This window comes from Phyllostomus discolor, chromosome 6 (assembly GCF_004126475.2).
Source record: "Phyllostomus discolor isolate MPI-MPIP mPhyDis1 chromosome 6, mPhyDis1.pri.v3, whole genome shotgun sequence".
Lineage (NCBI taxonomy): Eukaryota > Metazoa > Chordata > Mammalia > Chiroptera > Phyllostomidae > Phyllostomus > Phyllostomus discolor.
This window is the reverse complement of record NC_040908.2, coordinates 26,968,574-26,982,540: the sequence shown is the minus strand read 5'-3', so window position 1 is coordinate 26,982,540 and position 13,967 is coordinate 26,968,574. Positions and strand designations below refer to the sequence as shown.

General features: G+C 47.1%; 1 protein-coding gene across 1 annotated transcript in view; it reads right to left on the bottom strand.

Annotated features, from left to right (window-relative positions):
• SLC3A1 (solute carrier family 3 member 1) overlaps nt 1–13,967 on the bottom strand; it is a 32,198-nt gene that overhangs the window by 4,649 nt on the left and 13,582 nt on the right. The window contains exons 5-8 of the mRNA XM_028515342.2: nt 5,899–6,018; nt 4,553–4,677; nt 2,965–3,160; nt 183–350 (exon numbers count right to left, since the gene is read on the bottom strand). Of these exons, the coding sequence (XP_028371143.1) occupies nt 183–350; nt 2,965–3,160; nt 4,553–4,677; nt 5,899–6,018 (609 nt within the window). The remainder of the gene's footprint in view (nt 1–182; nt 351–2,964; nt 3,161–4,552; nt 4,678–5,898; nt 6,019–13,967) is intronic.

The following is a 13,967-nucleotide window of genomic DNA, read 5'->3' as shown; positions in this document are numbered from 1 at the left end:
CCACACTGGGCAGGGCTGTGTACAGGCTCCCCAGCCAAGAAGGCTGAGAATCCTTACTGTCTTAACAGTAAGAAAGAAAAGCAAACTAATCGATTTTTAGCTGTAGAACAGAAGTAGTAAGTCATCTGCTTTGGCAAGAATGCGTATATGGTATAGTGCATGGTTAAATCATATTAACTTACGACATCATAGCTTTCATTGAGATTTGTGGCTAAAATATTCCCCATTCCTATTTCTTCTCCGTAGTAAGTGATGGGGGTTCCGGGAAGTGTGAAAACCAGCATGTTCATGACGTTGACATACTCTTTCCCCAGACGAGAAGTCAGCCGGACTCTGTCGGGGCCACCGGTCTAAAAGGCATATATTTTTAAGAGTACAACTCTACACAGTTTTCCAGAAGATTTACCATTTCACAAAAAGTTCCATCAGGCAAAGAACAAGGTTTGTTACCATGGAGATGTTGGTATCAGCAACCCTGGGGTTGAGTCCCAACCCTGTTACTTGCTGCATAACTGGCCAATTTCCTGTCTTGGCCACTATGATCAACAAAATAATTTACTTCACAAGGAGACTGCAGATCTGATGAGGTGTGAGGGTACATACTGGTATTTTTGCACATTTGGATAAGAGAATATGTAACAGAACAGGGAACAGCTGTCTCCCATGAAGGCAGGACAAGGACAGATCAGAGCAGGTGGAAGGGACGGGTGGTAGAAAAACCGCCCATGTCCGTGGCTTGTGGACTATTCAGAACAAATGTTAAAAGGTAAATCAACTTTTATAAAGAAATTTACATAGCCATGGGGAAATTTTTTGTCAAGTTTTCTATTTTTAAGGATGGTGTTTCTATGTTTAATGGCCCAGTTACATATTGTAATGCCCAGTCCTTATTTAAGAGTCCACTCAGACCACCTCACAGTTCTCTCCATACACCGCACGCAGCTCCTCCTCACTTGCAGATGTTGAGCACGGCACTCTGCTGCTTGAAAAGTACTCCCACACCTACATTAGGTCTCCTTTCCCTGCTCCACTGCCGTGCTGCCCAGTATCATCGCCACTTTACACATGACGGAACTGGGAAGCAGCATCCTTCATTCAAGTCAGGGAAGGAGGCAGAGCCAGCCTTTGAACCCGAGTCTGAGAGCAGGAACTCGGTTGCTACAATTCAGGAAAAGGGAGGCTGCTTTTCCCCCCATTTAGATGCACTAAAATTATCTTTATGATGACTTATTGTGACCATTGTAAAGCATTTCCCTATTTTTTTAATCCTCACCCAAGGATATGTTTGTTAATTTTTAGAGAGAGAGGAATGGGAGAGCCAAACATCAACTGGCCGCCTGCCGCACATGCCTATCTGGGGGATGGACCCCGTGACATTTTGGTGTACAGAATGACACTCCATCCCATTGAACCACCCAGCCAGGGCATATTTTTCTATTTTTATGGACAGAAAATTAGGTCAAGTTTTGCCTCCACTCATTCTTTTCATTATCTTAAAAGCGTCTGACAAGAAACCCTGGGATATTCAAGCCTTCTGGACTTAGACCACTCCCACCGCCCCCACCAGAACTTCCTCAGGTAGGTCACAGCAGCGGACAGAGATCAGGGCCCCCCGCAGGCTGAGGCCCATCCCCTGGGATGCCCGAGACTCGCAGTGTGTGAAAAGTGCTGAAACCACAGTATAAACCCGGTGATCTGGGGCACTTGCAGAACAGTGCACCAAGGACCTCTAAAAATCCCCACCATAGAAGGAGAATGCTGGCAAAAACCAAAAAGCCACTTTTCTAGAACCTAGAAATCAGCTAGAGGCTTGCAACAATCTAAGGAGTGTTTATTCAAGAAAAACAGCTGGATCTCAGAACGGCCAGCTATGTGTCATTTTCACTGGCCCCGACCTCATGCCCCTCCCCCGAGATCTGCGACAGCCTTGGAACCAGCAGGCTTTAGCCACAGCAGCTGTGCCAGAATGGGCAGAGTCCACCAAAAGGTCTCTGGAGAGAGAACGCTCACTGTCTGACCTCTCTAGCAGCTCGAACTTGGGGTTTTTTTCCCCTTTATCTGATATGATTCGAGCTGATTCTGCAAATAACCCCATCTCCAGAGCATTTGCTGAAAACAGCCAGAAGCAGTGAACATCACACCCGCCTGGGGTGGGCTGGTGAGCGAGATGTCCGTGAGGGGCTCCGGCCTATTCCGGGAATCCAGAAGGCCACACCGGCGTGCAGGGCAGAGCAGGTGCCCAGGGAAGACCTGAGACTGACTGCTTCAAGGCATTTAAGGAACAGTCAATCATTTGGAGGATTAATCCAAAAAAGCCACTAAAGAAGCAGCAACAAACACAAAGCAGGGGTGAACGTGAATTCCAGAATTTCCACATTACATTTTTTTAAATATCCAGTTTTCAAAACAACAACAAAAAGACTAAGAGTACAAAGACACAGGAGAGGATGGCCCACACATAAGGGAGGAAGCATTCAACAACAAATGTGGTTGAGAACACCCAAACACTGCACTTTAACTAGACAAAGACTTCAAATCACCTGTTATATATATATATATTCAAAGAGCTAGACTATAAAGAATTTTTTTAAGGTATGATGAACAATGTCTCATCAAGTAGCTACTGTCAATGAAGAGAAATCATGAAAAAGGACAAGGAGACATCTCAGCTGAACAACACGGTAAACTGAAAAGCGCAGCGGAGGGGCCCGGCAGACTTGGAGCGGCCGAGGGATGGGCAAACTGGAAGACAGACCAATGCAGACGATAGTCAGAACCAGAAGGAAGAGGATGAAGACAAATGAGAAGAACCTGGTCAGAAGCTGGGACAAGCCTGGCTCACAGTCAGTGAATTAGGGAAAGGTGAAGGTCACGGAGAGACACACAACCTTCGGTTCAGAGGGGACTATTCCGTGAGCTCGCCGGCACCAGACGCGCTGAGCTGGGCTGGGCGTGGGCACTTACCATCCAGTTGGGCCACTTCCCTTCCGGCATACGTTCCATCCAGGACGTGATGGTCTCGAACACGCCGTCCCCGGAGGGGCTGTCGAGCCGAGTGAGGTAATCGTTGAAGGGAAAGTCTGCTTCTTGGATGAACGGCAGCCCGTAGTACATCATGGTGCTGTCCATGCTGTCTCCGTAGGCTTCGGTTCCCATGAACCTGCAAGAATCGGCAGGGTGAAGTGTCTCCAGGGCCTGGGGAAGCCGTTCAGTCTGATGAACAGGATGTGGGAGGTGAATGCACACTGTGGACCGTATCAGGCTGGGACTTACTAGAAAGCAGAGTCAAGCCTGATGACCAAGAAATGACACACTGGGTCACCCGGACAATTTCTCATTGTAATAACCCCCCCCCCAAACTAGCCTAATACTGAGGCCATGTCTAAGAGTTAAACAGTTGGATCTCAATCAAGATTGTTCTTTCTAAATCTAATAACTTAGTGGCTTCCAGGAAGACTAGCAATTCTCATCATCCCAGTTAGAACTTTCAGTATATATCTGCATATGAGGTAAAGGGGGTTTTCCCCCAAAAAAGAACTTCACCTTCTGTTTGAACCCTTATAAAGTCTCCCTTTAAAAGGAGTGCACGGTGGATGGGCTGGAATGGGAGTAGGGGGGAGAAAACTGTACTTGAACAATGATTAAAATAAAAATAAAAAAAAAAAAGAAATATATAAAAAAAAAAGGAGTGCACTTAGTTATTAAAAACCAAATACTCCTCAGGGAAGACACATCCGCCTGAGCGCCCCACATCGGCGCTGGTGTTCGCTGTTTGAGACCCTGCATCAATGAGTGTGCCTGGAGCCCAGTGTCTCCACTCCCATCCCCTCTCTGCCGTGACTGTGTGCATGACCACGCCTGCGTGCTCAGAGTCTCAGTTTCCTCATCTGTAAAATGGGATGGTAACCAGAAGACCTACTGTAAGGAGAAGAAAGGTCTTTAACTCCTTTTCTATTAATTCTACTGGGTAGTTATATAAGCATAGTAAGGGTTCAGTTTATTTTGTTTATTGTACGCTAGACACTGTTCTAAATGCTTCATATACATCATCTCCTGTAATCTCACAACAGCCTTATAAAGGTGTGGCTGTCCCCTTTTCATTGCTGGGGAAACTGAGACTTAGGGTGAACCGACCAGCCCACGGTCACACGGCCATTGCACAGGAGTCTCTCTCTCCAGGCCCATCTGAGCCCACAGCTGTGCTCCTCACCAGTGGGGTCCACTAACAGTTTAGCCGCAGCATCTGGATTCATACTGTACCAGGATACTGACAGGCCAAGTAATAATGATGATTAACACTTAGATAATCTTTTAATTTTCACAAAATTCTTGTGAAAAAAGTACCGTGGTTATTAGCATTTTACAAAAGAGAAAATCGCGAGTCAGCAAAGTCCAGCCACGTGACAGAAGTGACCCAGCCCCAGCCTCCCCGAGCTACCACACGTTGTGATTACGCAGGCCTGTTTAATGGTAACTTGAACCGCTTGCGAATGTTTGGATGTGAGGGCTGAACTGCTGCACCTGTGGAGCATGGGCCTCTGTCCTGGGTTACCTGTATCTCCCAGGCTCCGTGCTGTGCTGGTCCATCGTCTGCCGGAAGCTGCGGACGATGTCGTGCATCCCCACCTGCGTGGTGGTGAAGTCGTGGTACAGCTCCGAGTACTGTGTGACCGTGTCCTTTGAAAACAGGACAGCGTGGTTACCATCACTGCCCATGGCCAAGGCCCACAGCTGGCCTGCTGTGGCTACAGACTGTGTCTTCGAAGTTCTCAAGCCAAGACATGTGGTCAGAGAAGGTCCCAGCACGCTCAGTGCTTAAGGGGTCTCGTGATGGAGAATATCCATGATTATCAGTATGTCACGTGATGCTTAAATTAGTAACTATAAATCTAGTAAACAAATTCTACTGGACATGCAAACATTGAAAACAGGGATGTTTAACAAAATTCTCCTCCCAAATGTTTAATTGTCCTAAATGCTCTAGACACTTTCAAAGGCAAACAAAACAAATAATCTAAATGATTATAGAGATCATTATTACACCTACACTTTATCTGCTCACAAATTATTAATGTCATGCATTTAAACTTGGTTTTGTAACCACTTTTTTATTTCCACTGTTATACTCCCCCAGGATTTCGATAACTTTTCCTGATACTCATGCTGTGCCTTCCTAGGGTTACAGTAATCTCGAATGCACAGAGATGTTACATCGTTTAACACGGGCCACGGTTGTGAGTCCCAGAACGGCAGGCTGGACAATCTAAGCCTGAGCTGCCGTCCATTCAGCGGACCCTCTTTTTTACCAGTGAACTTCCAAGTGAATTTTTTGGAATCTTAGCTCTCTTCCCGAAATTACGTGTTCTTTAACTTTTTCTTGGATGGCACACAAATCCCATTGCTCTGATCATTTGTCAAGACTGGGAATGTACACCTTTCTTATGACATCTCATTATTAAATAGCAAGGTTGTTTTGCGATTTTCCTCCAAGGATAAGCGCTTCTCTTTGGAACAGCTAATTCATCACCATTTTTTCCTTTTTGTTGAAAATAATGTGCAAAAAATGGCTTAATCATAATGTGCCTTCATGATGTGCTCTCATAATTAGCCCATACATGGCCAACTCTTCTGAAGCTGACTGGTTTGTATTTTTTTTTAATGAAGTCATAAGTACTCAGAAATCTGTTATTCAGGACAAAAGCTTAGAAGCTTGATAATAAAGTTGATAACCACATGAATTTCATTTTACTTGGTTATCTTTATACAAAGGACATCACGAGATATATCATAATTTTAGATTTTTTTTTGCTACACATTACAAATGTCTCAGACTAAAAAAGAAAGTGCTCTGCTGACATTTTCAGAAAAGGAAAAAACATGTCTAAAACCAAACTTTACCGGGATTTGGGTCTTCTTCACTTGGGCCTCGTCTCTCAGATGCTTTGCTTCTAGAAGGAATTTAACAGCCTCAAAACTAAAGCCATCGACACCCTTTGCAAGCCAGAACTGTATAATTTCCTAAAATGAAGAAGCAAAATACTTGGTCACATTAGCTACCCATTATCACAATCCTTGACACAGATGTTGTCTGATAATAAAACAAACATCCCCACATACAAAACATGCACAGCCCTCATAGTGTACATTTACTTATCCACTTAGCATAGTAGTGCCTCCGTATAATAAACTCAATAATTACATTTATGGTCGCCCACGCTTCTCTCATATTCGAATTCAGAATGTTACATTTGTAACTGATGTTATAAGCATGTTCCCAAGGTTTAAAGAATCCATTCAAAATGAAAGCTAGGACTCAGGAGAAACTGGAAACTGTATCTTCCTCCTCATGCTGGTTCCTTAAAGGTCACTCCACACAGAGAGAAGATAAACAATTAAGCGCCCAGTCATGAAAGGCCCTTCCACCACACTGGGAGATGCTTGACGGGAAGCCTGCAGCTTCGTTTCTGTTTCCCTTGCTGTTGACACTCTGCCTGGTACCTAGTGAACCAGTCATGGAATAAAAGAAGGCAGTGTAGCGAGCTGGAACGACCTGAACGTGGTGTGATCCCGTTGGGTCACAACGGAAGTACAGCGCACTCCCTGGCATGTCTACAGAACAGCTGGGGACACATGGCAAGTCACCTAATGATGCAGGGCAGAGCACAGCTCAACCTCAGCAGAGGAGAGTTCTCTGTCTGCAGGACTGTTGGAGCACGAGGGCGATCTGGTTTACCACAGGTGAGCACTACCAGAAAAGGAAGAGCTAGTTTTGAACTTGGCTGGTGGGATTTCGTTAGGGCGTGAGATGAGAAGAGTGTTCTGGACTGTCTGTGGGACAGCATGAACCCATCATGGAGGGCAGACTTACTCGAGTTGGCCTGTGTTGGGGCATTTGGGAGAAGTAGGCCTTCCAAAGCTGAGGGCGCAGGTCTCAGCTCCTCGTCCCACCCCGAGGCACCCCTTAGCCTGGCCTATGCCAGCACTGACCACAGCTACCCTCCTGCGAAGGGACAGTGGCCCTCCCCACTCTGCTCTTCGCTCATCCCTCACTGAATGGGAGGTCGTATGGGGAGGCATCGCATTAGAGCAGAGCCACCTGTAATTCAAAGCACTAGAGTTAAGTAGCCAATCTTCACCTGTTGAGGGGAACCAAGACCTAGAACCCCAGTGAGGACTATCCCCGAAATCACTTGTTTGAATCAGTGTTTCTTTTCTTTACATGTGCATGTGGCACCTCTCAGGCGCTGCAATTCAGGGGTCTCAGAAGTGTAAGGAAGCTAAATGCCAGGGTTCATACAGCTGAGATCAATTCCTCGAAAGTGACATTTTTGAATGGCAGAACTTGAAAATTTTTTCAGATCTAAGCAGGGTCTGCTGCTGGCAATCCTTAGCATGGACGCATTGATAAAAATAACTTTAGGTTGGCACTACCCAGTGGAATTTTCCTTTGGGCACAAACCCCACAAATTTGTTCTTACCAGCATCTTAACTTCTTCCCAAATGTATTTATTCAATATGTATTTGGGTTCCGGCTCTGGGCCAGGCACTTAGCTCAGCCCTGGAACTACCAGCACCAGCAAAATACAGCAGACAGGTCTGGGACTCCAGGGTTTTGTTAGACAATCAAATTGTCATGCAAAAATATTTCAGTCAAAGCCAGGATAACACTTCAAAGGAGAGGAACGAGGTAATACAAGAGGGTGAAACAGCAGAACCTGCCCAGGAGGCCAGCACCACAGGATGGCAAGAAGTGAGGGCAAATGTTAGAGACTGAGCCAGAACAGTCGACAGATATCAAGGCAGCTCCTTTGTAGAGCAGGATCTAGGTGGGTTTAGGGCCCAAGCATAAGGACTCCTCACTTGGATGAGCCCCTCCCTACCCAGCTTCTATCCTCCTTCTAAAGGAACACTCATTTTTTCATACCTAATTTTACAGTCTTAATTTTAAGAAAACCCCCAATTTTTACAAGCTTTAGACCCCACAACAGCCAGGAATTTTTATGTGGAGCACGAAACCCACAGGTCTGTTCTTACTAGCATGTTTACTTCTTGCCAAATGTATTTATTCACTAAGTATTTGAGCTCCAACTCCAGGCCAGGCACTCAGCTAAGCCCTGGAACTACAATGACCAGCTACACACAGGGGGCGCTATTGGCACCAGAGGGAGCTGTGGAGGAGGACCAGGGTGGGACAAGTAGCTGTACTGTGGCCAAACGGCCCGTGGAAAACCTTCAACACCATGATGTTGGAAACACAAACCTTCTGAACACTGATTTCCTGAAATAGATCTCCTAGTTTCCTTCTTAGAGGCCTCACTCACTTAGGGAGGGGTCCTCGGTCTGGTCAATGACTGAGCCGACATCACAGAATGAGAAATGGGTGCCCCAGCAGAGGCTGACGGCCCAGGCAGGGGTTTTCCCTTCAGTCCGGCAAGAGATACTATCATCGTTCAAGGAAGCAAAACAGCAGAAGCTGGTGCTTATTTTTCAGCGTCATTTTAAATGCTGAGGTTTTCACCCAGATAGTCCAAAATTTGCTCTTGAAAAATATTTGCTTCAGGCTATTATTTATGCTCTACCATCAGGAGAGAAAAGAGAGCCCTGATTTTAATCATTAACCCTCCCTTTACTCCAGGGAAGCTCTCCCAGAGTGCTGTGGTGCCGGGTGTGGACGTGGACCCAGAGCCTGGTTCCCCCAGGACCGGATGGCCCATGCGAGCACCACAGGACCCTGGGGACAGTGCACTGCGTCCACCATTCCTAACCCCATGCCATCACACGGTTACGGTTCCCACCAGGCACTTGTTCCTTCTTTTCTCCTTAAGCAACTTCCTGCTGTGAGTAAACAAGGGGTCATTCCAACATCACTGATGTCCAAATTCATGACACCTTGAGGCAAACCTTTTAAGATGCCCAGTTACTGGGCCCAGTTACCTAAAAGGCCAAGTTCGGGAAAGAGAAGCTCCGAGCTCTCGCATGATGATCGGTAAGGCCTCCTTCTGATAACGACACAAACCCCACGTGGTCCATCTCAAGAAGGAGTGAGGAAGCACAGGATGCTTCAGAAGTGCAGAAAGAAAACTGTATTCTCTGTACGCAGGCAAAGGAAAGAAGATGGACCGTAGTGCTGCTCCTGAATCTTGGTATAATTCTCTGCTAGGCCCCCCAGGAACAGGGTGTGGAGAAAGGACCCGGCTCTGGAGTCCGAACCCTCCGGAACCCTCTGTGTCTGTCCTCTCTCCCCCATGGTCCAGCAGCAGGAGTAACGGCATCAGCACGACCTCACTAAACCTTCAATAAAATGACCCCCACCTGCGGGGCCTCCGTGAGGTTAATGAGGCATCGCTGCTAGAGTCAACCCACATTTCGGTCTTCACGTTCCCGGATCTCCCCCGTGGTTGACGCTGCGGACTAACCTCGTCTTCCACGAACCCGCCCCTTTCTGACCGGCACCCCGCCCCTGGGTGCTCCCGGCAGACCTCCAAACTTCCGTGCTCCTTCGGGCTCCATCTTACACCTTCTCTTCCTGCCACTTCCCAACAGTGTTTACTAATTTATCTGTCCACTTACTGATGATTTAACAAGTACTTATATGATAAGGACTACAACGTCCCAAGTGCTTAACCAAGGTTAAACCCTTTCATCCCCAAACAACCCTGCGAAGCATGTACTATTATTGTTCCTATCTTACCAATGAGGGGACGGAGGCACAGGGAGATGACACACCCTGACCAAGGTCACAGAGTAAGTGGTGGCACCAGAACTGGAACTGTATGGCAGCCTTACCTATTGACCCTGGGAGGTCCACCAACACCTGGCCCTCACTCCCACAAAACAACAATCAGCTGGAGCTAAGCTGCGACTGACCCCTGTTCATCTCAGACCGCCCAGCTTTCCCACTGAGGAGCCCAGCTCTCTCCTGACCTCTGCAGGCACTGACCGTGTGTCAACAAGTCCCCAAGTTGGATCTCTAGACCAGACGCGTCCCTGAGCTCCGTGTCCTCCACTCGACTCTCCATTGAACACCTGGACGTCTCAGGGAGAGCTCAAACTCTGCAGAACTAGGACACCCCCTCCACTGCCTGTGCCTCCCGTCTCGGGAAACTGCACCATCACCCACCAGCATTCCAGTCCCAGCCCTGGGAGTCACAACCCTCTGTAAGTCCTGGTGATTTCTCTGCAACGCCACCTCCCGGGGCCAAAGCATCGCCTTCCGATCACTGTCTGGCCCTCCTTCCGATCGCTGTCCGGCCCTCCTTCCTGGCCTCTCAGCCTCGGAGCCTGCTCCACTCAGACCTCTTCTCCAAAGGCAGACTGATGTTTCAAAGTGCAAATCCAAAATTATTTCCCTGTCTGAGACCTTTAAAACCCAAATCCTTACCACAACCTCCAGTGTGGCTCAGACAGACCTCATCCCTCCCTGGTTGTGCTGAGTCAAGCCCCCTCTCCTACAGAGCTCCCAGCCATATGGGACCCTCCTGTCCCTTCTGCTGCACCCTAATCCAGGCTTTCTCTCTGCTTGAAACACTCCCACCCGTGCCTCTTCCCTCAGCCCATTCCTGCTCAGCCACTGGGTGTCCTTGCTTCCTCTGAAAACCTCCCCTGACCTCTCCCATTCCACAGCTCCCTGCCCAGGTTAGGTCCCTGCCCTGTGCGCTCCTACTGCCCACTGCCACGGTCACTCAGCACACTTTACCGTAATTGCCTGTTTGTCCATCGCCCCCTTCAGCATACAGCCCCATGGCGGCTACAACTATGGTTGGTGAGACCAACCATAGTAGCCCTGGCTTCTGACCAACATGCAATGCATCTTGTTAAATGAGTAGTTGATTTATAATAACAAAACATATAACTTATAGGAGGTGCAATAAATGGTGCAGTCGTCATCAGTGAGCACAGGGCTGGCTCATTAAGCAAGCAGTGAGTTTTATTTTCAGCTGAGCGGCCTGTCTCCAGCAATGCTGTGCACAGTGTGGGCGCAGCAGAACGGACACTCACTCTGGATTCCATCTCACACGGGGAGGGCATCTCAGCTCCCTGTCTGCAGCCGCTCTGAACGCACTAACGCCCCAGGGTCCCCTGCCCTGGGGCTCAGAACTCCCTCCACATGGCAGGTCCAGGGTCATCTTGAGCCCCAGACATGGGGTTGGAGCAGCTGGAGTCTCTCCTTCCCTGTGCCACTAACCCACTGGGCCCTTGGGTCACTTCACCTCTACAGGCCTCCGTTTTCTCATTTATCAAATAAGAGATTTGGGGTGCAAGTAAAAACAAAGGTAATTGGACAAGTCACCTCCTCCAAGAAGGCTTCCTGACTTTTCTAGCTGAAAACACTCAAGCCCCGAGAGGCTCATGGTATATCCAAGTCCCCTGAGGACCAACCAGTGCAAGGGGGAGGACAGAGGAGAAGAGAGGGGGGCACTTTGTGCTGGGTGTCCCCTGCACGCCAGCCTCCCATGGTCTGCAATCTGATGGGAACCTGGAGACAGAAGTACAGATTGGTGTGGAAACCAATTCCAAATGCCTCCTCACCACAAACCCTCTGGGTTTCAAAAATTAACCTGCTTCACTACCGAAGAGATAAGCGCTGCTGGGGGTATAGGAGGCTGTCAGGAGTTCACTTTATATGAAGGGTCACATTCCAGGAACAAAGAGCCTTCCCTTCTTGGCCTTTCTGATTTACTTCTAATAGTAAATCTTCTAAACCAACCTTGCAAATAGTATCTAACCTCTCAACCAGAGACAGTAATGATTCATCCCAAGAGGGGTTGCATCCTGCAAAACTAGTAAATAAGGCTCCTAGTCACGCACTTAACTACTTGGCTGCCTGCGAGAGAGCAGATGGGGCAGTCAAAAATAGTTCATGTATTGGCTGGCCCATTTTGGCAAAATCTATCACACTTGTCTAAACGTCTCTAGACAATCCACCACAATTGCCACTAGGAGCCTGTAGAAATCCACTGCCTGATGAACCACCGGATTCATCACTGAGGAATTTCGAACTGAAAACTTCCTCAAAAACAAGTGCATAGGAAACTGAAGCACACAGACAGAAGCAGTTTGCCTCAGGTCGGATGTGGAGTTGTGGGTAAGGGCAAGGACTTTGGAGTCCCAATGCCTGGGTTTGAATCTGGGTCCTCCTCTCCCCAGGTGGGTGACTTCACCTGTTCAGGCTTCAGTTTCCTTCTCTGCAAAACTCTCCTGAATTAGGATTGTTCTGAGTATTAAGGGATGTGATCCAGGCAAAGCACTTGGCACAAACAAGTGCCCGATAAGTGTGCATGGGAGGAAGGGGGAGGTGTGGGTTTGCACATGGTCTTAGGTGATGGAGATGCAGAGAGCCCACACTCCACCAGAGACATTTACAACTAACCCCTAGTCAGTCCACGAACTGTCTCTGCGACCCCTTAAACTTCTGCTCTCTCGTCCCTCAAAGAGACAGGGCTGGCCTTACCTGGTGCCTGCTTCTAGAACAGATCCCAAAGGAATTTATGTAAATTCTGCAAAACGCCAAACATATATAGTAGAAACAGTCCTGAAACTAAGGAGTCCGTAGAAATATATTTAACACAAGAAATGTAAGGCTTATACACTGAAAACAACAAAATATTGTTGAAAGAAACTAAAGACCTAAGGAAGTGGAAAGACCTCCTGTGTTCATGGGTCAGAAGACGTATTATTGTTAAGGTGATGTTCTCCCAAACTGATGCGAAGATTCGGTATAAACCCTATCAAAATCCTAGCAGCAGGTTTCCTGCAGAAATTGAGAAGGGGATCCTAAAATGCATATGGAAATCAAAAGGGACAAACAATCTGGAAAGAGGAGAATGAAGCTGGAAGATGCACGCCTCTGAATTTCAAATTTCACTACAAAGCTACACTAATTCAGACAATGTGATACTGGCCTAAAGACAGACATATAGCTCAATAGAACAGAACTGATGAGTCCAGAAGTGAACCCGGACATTTGTGTTCATTTGACTTTCAAAAGGCCTTCAAGATGGTTTAATGGGGGAAAGATGACCTTTTTTTTAACACAGGGAGCTGGGATAACCAGATAACCACAGGCCGACGAATGAAGTTGAATCCCTTCACTTTGTACATAAAATGTAAGAGCTAAAACTATACAACTCTTAGAAGAAAACATGAAAGTGAATCTTCATGAGCTTGGGTTAGGCGATGGTTCTTAACTAGGACACTAAAAGCACAAGAAACAAAACTAAAAAGTAGATACACTGGACATGATAACGATTAAAAACTCTTGAGCTTCAAAGGGCATTATGAAGACAGTAAATGAGCAACCAACAGAATGGAATAAAATTAATTGCCAATCACGTATCCAGGATATATAAGGAATGCTTACAACCCAACAGGAAAAAAGACAACGCAATTTAAAAATGGACAAAGGATTTGAAAAGACACTTCTTCCATGAAGACATAAACCAGAAATACATGAAAAGATGCTCAACATCATTAACCACTGGGGAAACGCGAATCAGAACCACAGGGACGTGCCATCTCCCACCCACCGGGATGGTGGCCACCATCAAAAGCACGGACAGCAACAAGTGCTGGTGAGGACGGAGAGAAATCGGAGCCCTCGCACACCGCCGGTGGGGATGGAAAACGGGGCAGCTGCTTTGGAAAACAATTTGGCAGTTTCTCAAATAGTTAAATATAGATATGTGTCCTAGATGGATACCTATGTGATTTCATTTCTAGGAAATGTCCAGAATAAGCATATCCGTAGAGACAGAAGGTAGGTTCCTGCCTGCCAGGGCCCTGGAGCAATAAGAAATGGGCCCCAGGGAGTGACTACTAATGGGTATGAATTTCTTCTGGGGGTGGTGAAAATGTTCTGAAACTAGTGGTGACAGTTGCGTAACTCTGTGAATATAGGAAAACCACTGAATGATACACTTGAGAGGAGTGAATTTTGGAGTATGTGAATTATATCTCAAAGCTGTTAC